Here is an 8,590-nt window from a genome sequence, read left to right as displayed (position 1 = left end):
TTTTTGCATATTATTTTGTGCTACACTATAATTTTTTGATGTATTGTTTTGGGACTATTTCTGAGGTCTACTCAATATTCTCAGAGTTTATAAGACTCAAAGCATGTTTATGCTAAGAATATATTCTGTTTTACACGGATAGAAATGAAACCAGGTCTAAATATATTCAGGCAAAATGCCTGAATGTGAAAGTCAGGTAAAGAGTTTTTCTTCAGTTGAAGGAACTTTTTCCTTAGTCATTATTATAGCTCAGGCTTCAACTTGTCGACCAATAAACAAAATAAAACAACAAAAAAACCCCAACAAAAATCACTTTGGGCAACTTGTTCTTGATCTCATGGAGATAAAAAATAAATCCGCAGAAACTCTAGCAGCTAAAACTATGAAGATTGGTTGCCCCTAATGCGCAATACACTTCTGTTTTGAGGCATACCACATTTCTGTAATGCACTTAAAAACAACCCCCCCCCCCAAAGTTCGTATTATGTCTAGAACAGCACTGCACCATGACAACAGTGCTGGTTTGGGCTATCATTTACCACTGACGCTGTACTGAAGCCAGTGCTGGTGCAGAGATATTTCGGCTTTCTGAGAACAAGCCCACATTTCGGGAATAAAATGTTCCAAAGTCTTACGTAGATGACTTTTACTGATTTCCATCTGAAGAAAATCATGGGAGACAGTATCTGTGGGCTGCATCTGCAAACCATTGGTACATTTCTTGTGTTTACTTCTCTCATAATTACTAACATCGGTAGTCCATCAGTAGCTGTCCAGTAGCTTTGGAGCCAGCATGTCTGGTGCCAACTTCTTAGCATTGATAGCGCATCTGGACTCACATGTGTGTATAAAAAACAGTTAAAGATCACTGTGCTAACCACTGTTACTGTGAGCATGCATGATGAAGTTTAGCTGGCGATGAACATCAAAGCACAGCTGAAGCTCACAGGCAGCAATGTTTTAATAACTCGTCATCTACTGATGAAGACTTAAAATGTAATTTCATGGCAATTCATTCAGTAGTTATTTTGACTCTATTTAATAAAAATGTGCTTGTTACAACAATGGCAACACAAAACTGAAACCACTGAATTTAGTGGCTGTAGGTGCAACTGCTGCAAAATTCCCCAATGGTTGTTAGATGCTGTCCCCCAGTTTTTGTCTGCCAGGATTTTCTTCCATACCTTCTGCTAGTAATGCTACGTAACAACTGCCTCTCAAACAAGTCAAAATGTGGGCTTATTTGCAAAGAACACTGAAGCAGAACTGCTTCCACATCTGCACCATCACTAATTAGAATTCACCCATAAATTGTTTCTTCTGTGTTTGGAATAGATTTAATCTGCAGAAAAAGACATCACAGACTTTTTAACCACTGTCAGGAATGAGATGAGCTTTTAGAAACTGCTACATTTGACTCTTTCTTTCCATCCAGTCATGCTTGTAAAGGAAGACCAACAGGACAGCTACAGATCCTACAGTTGTGCACGAAGTCGCTTTGAGATTAATACACCGCACCGAGGCAGCACAAAGAAGCCTGGATTGAATTCAAACAATGGAAGCAGGGCCTCTGTATTCGAGCCCACTTTGTATCTGTCACCTTTAGCTTCTGGCATCGGCTAAATGTGACGTGCAGAATAATAGTCTTTGTGATATAGCAGCATTGTATTTGTCACAGTGCACCTCAAAGAATTATGAAGAGTATAGTCGGTACATGAAGGTAAAAATGTTTTCTAAATACGAGGACCAGTTATTACAATATGAAAATATTACATTTGCTTAAGATTAACAATCCATTATGAAAAGGGTGGGAAGGGGGGCACAGAAGAGCATCACAGGTTCGATAACATGAGGTTTTTTTTAGGTCTCTGGAGGAAGAAGGACAGCGAATCAGCACAGCATTACTCTGATAGGCAAACCTGAAGAGTTCTTACCCCCTTTAGGAACGGGGTGGTCTACTTTTTCTCTTGAGTTACCCCATCATCATCATCATCATCATCACACCAATGAATCAATATCCTTAAACTCAGTATTTGGTACAGGGAGTAACACAATATCTAAAAAGAAGCAGTAAAATACAAACCAGGTTAATCCAGTTCCCACAAATAAGCAATGCACTGGTTTACACACAGTAACAACTTTCCTCTTTTCAAGTGCAAAAAAAGAGAACAAAAAAAAAAAAAGAAGAAAAAACTGTACGCACATACGGACACTCACAGAGACACTGGCCCTTCAGTTCATGACAATTAAAGAGAAACTTCCTTTCGATTTGTCTCTCGAGTACAAACATCTGAGGTCAGCAACGACTCGACTGCACAGCAAGTCCATACAGTGTAGAATTCAAAGAAATTGCTTCGGCAGCCACTTTGCATATAAAGTCTGTATAAAAGGAGCAATAGTAAGAGGCCCTCTTCAAACGTTACCCCTTCTCCTAACTGCGAGCTGAGCTGGAGAGACAGGAGGAGCGAACTGCACGTTTGGTTGATGTTTCTCCAGCTGAAATAAAGGCGAGAGGTAAAAACAGGAATACGGCGAGTTGAGCCCCCCCCCCCAAAAAAACCCACCCACCCACCCACTCCCAAGTTTACAGAGGTCTGATAACAGTGGATGCATTGCAACTCAAAGAAGATCCGATCCACATTATCACAGCAGAGTAGGAAGATGTCATTCCGTACAGACGGTCTTTCGTATACAAAACAAAGAGTCATGTAAAAAACAGAAAAACAACAACAACGGGCGTACGTGGGTACACTCCAACATGATGAAGACGGTAGAAAAATATAGACTTTTTCTTAAAGTCACTTAAATCCAAAAAAGTTTCAGGATAACTTCTTAAAGTCTTATTCAAACTGCTTAACCTGAAGGCATTTTGGTTTTAGAAAATTGTATCAGGGGATTTTTTTTAAATTACTAGTTAAAAAATATGGAAGAAGCAACAACTAGGATTTGGTTAACATATTGTAAAATTAATTTAAAAGCTTTGAATTTTGTGAATTTGTCTGCAAATCTGGATTTATTTGGGTCGTAGCTTCCACCTGTAACCTGACATATTGTCACATTGTGGTCAGCTATGAGATTATTAAGAAAGATGTTCCAAATCCTTGAACTTTACAGTCATTGGCAAGTCTGCACTACCACTTCTTTCTTCTGTCTTTAAAGGACTAAGAGGCGAGAGCACGGCCTACGACAGCTGGGAGGCTACAGCCCCCCTGCGATTCAGGATAAACAGAATGGTTGGATTAATGGAAAACAAGCACAAATGTCCCCTATTTGTAGACCTTTCTTTGACGGACTGAGTCTTTATTTCTGTTCCTGTTAAACTGAGGCTGGGAAGAGTACTCCACATACTGTATGTCACATATGATATCAGACTAGAAAATGTATAAACTAATTTTCTACCTTAGCAGATTTCAAAACAGCAGCTCTAATCAGTTCACAGATGAGTTATGCCTCATTTAAAGCCTCACATTAATGCTACAGACAGACCACCACTGCACAACCCAAATTACTACAACCATGTGCAATGAATTTGCGATCTTGTCTTTGAAATTGTTGCTCTGGAAACGACAACCCGATATGCAACCACTCGCAGTCAGCTGTCTTTAAAATGACTTTGGCCCAATGTGAAGAAGCAGTGAGACAGAGGTAGTCTGCTATCGGTCTGGTATCGGCATGCAGTCCGTTTGTGATAATACATGAGTAACTGTAAAAAATCAGTAAGAAGTCAAAGCCTGCTGCAGTCTCGACATAACCATAAACGACGTCCATTCAGAGTTCAGTCAGAACCTCTGAAATAGATCTATTTATTCTGAAATAGTGACATAGCTGCTGCAGGAACAGCAATTTTACTGCAAAATGATACAGGAATTCAGCACTGTTGCTTTTCTGTAGGAAAACGGCCAGAATCCAACCAGCAGACAACAAGTTGATTCGAGTCCTATTGCAAAGAGATGCATCACAGACAGGTTTCTCTCATCGACGCAGACTGACTATAATTGAATGCAACATGATGGCAATCAATGTGACTGAGAGTGATTGCAGTCAGTTCAAACTGGACTGCAACTGTTTAGAGACAGGCTGCCTGGCGGGAGGCAACCTGTCTCTAAACAGTTGCAGTCAGTTGGGTGCAATTTCCTTGTGTTTCAAAGTGGTTGCCTAGAGGTTTATTTATTAGGCAACCACTTTTATTAGCAACTAGTTTGTAAGCAACTTAAGGGGAAGTCAGGTAACTATACTTTGCAATGAGATCGTTTTCAAACGCAAGTCTCATTGTTTTAGTATGTTACACCTTAAACCTGAATAGGATTTACATTTGGACTAATTCACAGTGAAACAAATGCCCTTTTCTAATCAAACCAAAGCCTTCATAATGAAAGAGAATGCATAGTCATGACGCGCACGAGGAAGAAATTCAGTATGGAAAGCAAGGCGAAAGAACAGGGGCTAACAACATTAGCATCAGCTAAAAACCTCCAACTTGTTCACAAAGGTATGAAAATATTAAAGTATATTTGTCTCGAGGACTTGTAAAGTAGTAAAATTCATGAAAAAAATAACTTCAGCCCCGTTCTGGCGATCCCATTTATGAAACGACGCCTAGGTCGCAATTAAAAAACGGTACAAAATAAAAGCATCTATTTTTCGCATTGCTGTTTAGAAAAACAAAAACAACACAAATTCCCCACAAACACAGAAATGAAACAATTTAGCTCACAGTTTCCAACCAGATAGGCTACGCTAACATTAAACAAATGTTAATGTTATATCAAACTATTGTGTGCTCTTTAATTTGAAAAAATATTGGGCCACGCCCCCTAACAGGACAAATCCATGCTTAAAAAAAAACGTCTCTCTTATAAAGTAACCACAAAAGAAACAACGCACACTGCACAGTGTCATCGTAGCAGAAAACCTTTAAATATTTTTTGAAATCATAGAGTGTAAAAAAAGGTGTTGCGCTCTCATTCCCACTTTCATTACAAGCTTCTTTTAGTGTATTAACCTGCATAATAAGTGTAATGTTCAATACTGCACTGCTATTCTTTTCTACTACACAGGCTGCTTCACTCAAATAAAAACTGCCATTACCAGCGTCAAGCTCTGTTTGTCACGTTTTGTGATACGTTTCCCTCCTGGCTCCATAATGCTCTATTGTACAGTGTTTAAATTAGTAAAAAACAACAAAACAAAACAAAAAAGTTAATATGAACCAAAAACACTGTCTGAGGTCTGCATGACAAATTCTTCTCATCTTTGTGACAATTCAGTTGGTGATACTAAAACAAACGCACGGGAAATAAAGTGCATCGAAATGACCTCTGTGTTGCTACATATGGTGGAAGCATCCAAGCGGTTCAGTGGAAGCAGTATTAAAGTCCCTCCTTTCCATTTCTGCATGCATTTATGATTCATGGCAACAGAGTCAGTATCTTCCAATGTGTTACTGTGACTGTAAACAATGGGAATGGAAAGGAAGAGGCATTAGACGAAAAAGAAAAACGTGTTGAGATATCTGAGTGATGTTAGATATATACAAAATATTGGCACATTATCTTAAAAACAAGACGCTGGATGGAGATCAAGTTGTCTAAGAACGACTACTTAAACAACTGAACCGTCCAGTCTTTTGTCTCACAGTATGAAAAGTGCACTAACTGCCAAACACAACAGCATTTTCCAGTCCTCCCTTCATGCCTCATCAATGCCACTTCAGTCCTGCTCTCTCTTTCACCTGCGCTAACTCCCTCCATACACTCGCGACCCCTGACCTTTCTCACACCTGCGTCTCCACACCGTTAAGCTTAGGCATCAAGATGCGAGGAGTCACCCCAGAGTTGAGGTCCCTCTCGAACTCCAAAAGCTGGCCCATGAAGTTGAGATTCGGCGACACCACAGGACGGCGGCTCCGCACGTATTTGTAGGCATCTGTCATTGTCATGAGGGTGTGCTTCATTAGGTAGGCGATGACAATGGTTGCAGAACGGGACACGCCTGCCTGGCAGTGTACCAGCACTCCCTGTCCACTCTGATATGCCTCCTCTGTGGATGAGAGCAACAAAACGGATGAGCTCAGTTTTCATTCAAGAAGTAAAAAAATGACCTAACACTGCATCAGTTTTTTTCTTAACACAAGTAACACACATTTAGCAACATGTACATCATCAGCACTTGCTTTTAATAATTCATTTCATTTGTAACTTTAAAGAAAAAGTTTTACCAGCTATTAAATAAACTTGCAGATGAATCACAGAGTGCATGGCACAGAGTCAGCAATTCACTTCATAGACACTAACACAATAGCTTTTAAAGGAAACAAAGGAACTAACGATCACATTGCAAGTCACTGCCTTTCCTCTCTCTTTCAGTACAAAAAGAAAAAGCAGGTTACCAGGCAACAGTTATCGCAGACTACTGACTTCAGTAGTCTCCTGACTCCTGAAGTCACAGCAAGGAGTAATAAAGCATCCCGCAAACACTCTGACACTGAGTAACCACTGTTTGAACATTAGCTCATCATTGAAAAATAAAAGTGACAGTAACAGCTATCTGCTCGACGTCTTAATAAACATATGCTCGATGTCATTCCTATATCTTCTGGTAAGGGGAAGCTTGTTAACCTTAATTTTGCTACACTATCCTTTTATCAACAAGACCAACTGCGGGTCCTACCTGCATACCATGCATCACTAATTGAGCTCACTAGCTGTCGCAGTAATGAGACAGAGGCTTGTTTTTGTATTTGAAGAGCAGTGGGACCGTGACAGTTGAAATGCTGGTACAAATGAGTTCACCAGTTCAGACCAGTGTCCTCCTAGAAGTATGCCACTTGGAAGTCATTCAGGCACTTATTTGGACAAATTGATGTATTACCTTAATTAGTTTTAATTTCATTGTTCCTAGTACATAAAAACGACATTTATGGAATCAACAGTGAAATCTACTAAAACACTCTAAAAGGTTTGCTGACTAGGACACAAAATTTTATTTTAAAAATCAGAATTTTTCTTCTTCCAGACTTCTACGTCTTCTTTGGCCTCTCTCTCTTTCAAATAAAGTTTCTTAATAAAACAGGATTATCACCGCCTTGCTAAATGCTTGTTAACACAATAATCACATGGCAGAAGACCACACCAGATGCCAACTGGAGCTACAATCCACATGGGCTCATCAAAATAAGCCAAAAGAAGATTGCTGAAGTGTTATACTACATTTTATCGATAGTTCATGTTGCTGGTGGTGTCGTAATGGTGTGGGGGGTAAATTCTTGGCACGCTTGGCCCCCTTAGTACCAACTGAGCATTGTTTAAAGTTCTGGATCGTTCTAAGGCAAACGGGGTCCCAGCAAGGTTCACCTAATAAGGTGACTGATCAGTGTATTTAAGATGCTATGTGGGTGCCTGCACACACATGTGCTTATTCAAAACAATATTAGAAGAGAGGGCATGACTCGGGGAAATATTGGTTATAGATGCCCACTCTGGTCATCTGTGTCATAATCATATCTTGGTTTTTAGATTGGCCCAGATTGAAATTTTTTGTCTAGATTTGCTTCTCAATAATGTTTCTTGGTTAATGAAGTAATTTGATGCTGCTTCATGCCCAAATGCAATGCATTCTGTACATAACACATAAATTAGCACAGTTAAAAATTAGCATTGCTCTGATGTTAGCATGCTAGCTTCCACTCACAACAAAATTGCTAATTCTTGGCAGTAGGTTTACCATTTCAGTGCTGACACAGCTACTAGTTAGCACCTAAGATGACATTTTTGGTAAAAGCCCTTTTTACATCTGAAAGATAGCTAAGATAGCATGTACTACGTCTGTCTCTACGTAATGCAGAAACTGATATCAAGCTTCTATATAAATGCTGGTAGGTCCACAAACAAGCTAAGCCTCCCATTATTTGGATTAGCATTTAAAATGTAATTACTAGTGGTGTCAGCGTTAATCTCGTTAAAATGACGTTAAGGCCAAACCGCGCTAACACGTTGACACCGTGTAGCCCTCGCACGGGGCGATTCACGTTAACTGGCTAAAGGAGATTTGCCGCATTAATGTGGTTATGGTGTTAACATCATTTTAGCGAGATTAACGCTGACAGCACTAGTAATTACTAAAGTAGAACTTTTAACCCCTTATTACTAGGGGTGCAACAATACACAAAATTCACGGTTCGGTTCGATACTTTGGTGTCATGGTTCGATATTTTTCCGATACAAAAAAAAATGCTCATGCCTTTTTAATTTGTCATTTATTAAATTTTCACGGCACATTCCGCACCACATCTCTGTGCGTTCATCATTTGTTTGAAGCCAGCTCACCTCCTGCAACTACTTTTCCGAGAATACGTGCTTCTTTTGTGGTTCGGACTCCTTCTGACATTTCTTTGGAGGTGGAGGAACATCACAGTAATTGCTTAAAGGAGCTTGCTTCTTCGACATCTTTAAGAGTTCTAAAGAAATGTCTGTCCTCCTCCTGAAAATCTTATGTATGCAAACACGCGTTGCAACTTCTTATCTTGTGCCCGTTTTTTATTTTGACAGCAAATGTGCACCTGCGGACCACTTATGTGCAGCCCTGGTTATTT

At 39.7% G+C, this 8,590-nt stretch overlaps 1 protein-coding gene across 3 annotated transcripts in view; it reads right to left on the bottom strand.

Annotated features, from left to right (window-relative positions):
- Positions 1-4,671: 4,671 nt before the first annotated feature.
- LOC102194097 (uncharacterized) overlaps positions 4,672-8,590 on the bottom strand; it is a 44,753-nt gene continuing 40,834 nt past the window's right edge. For all 3 annotated transcript variants that reach the window (XM_005749554.1, XM_005749555.1, XM_005749556.1), the window contains one exon: positions 4,672-6,039. In XM_005749554.1, coding sequence (XP_005749611.1) covers positions 5,774-6,039 — 266 coding nt within the window. In that variant the 3' untranslated portion in view covers positions 4,672-5,773. The remainder of the gene's footprint in view (positions 6,040-8,590) is intronic.

This window comes from Pundamilia nyererei, unplaced genomic scaffold, assembly GCF_000239375.1.
Source record: "Pundamilia nyererei isolate P.nyererei 1_Seehausen unplaced genomic scaffold, PunNye1.0 scaffold00249, whole genome shotgun sequence".
NCBI lineage: Eukaryota > Metazoa > Chordata > Actinopteri > Cichliformes > Cichlidae > Pundamilia > Pundamilia nyererei.
The sequence above is the reverse complement of the archived record's forward strand: the minus strand, read 5'-3'. Positions and strand labels throughout refer to the sequence as shown.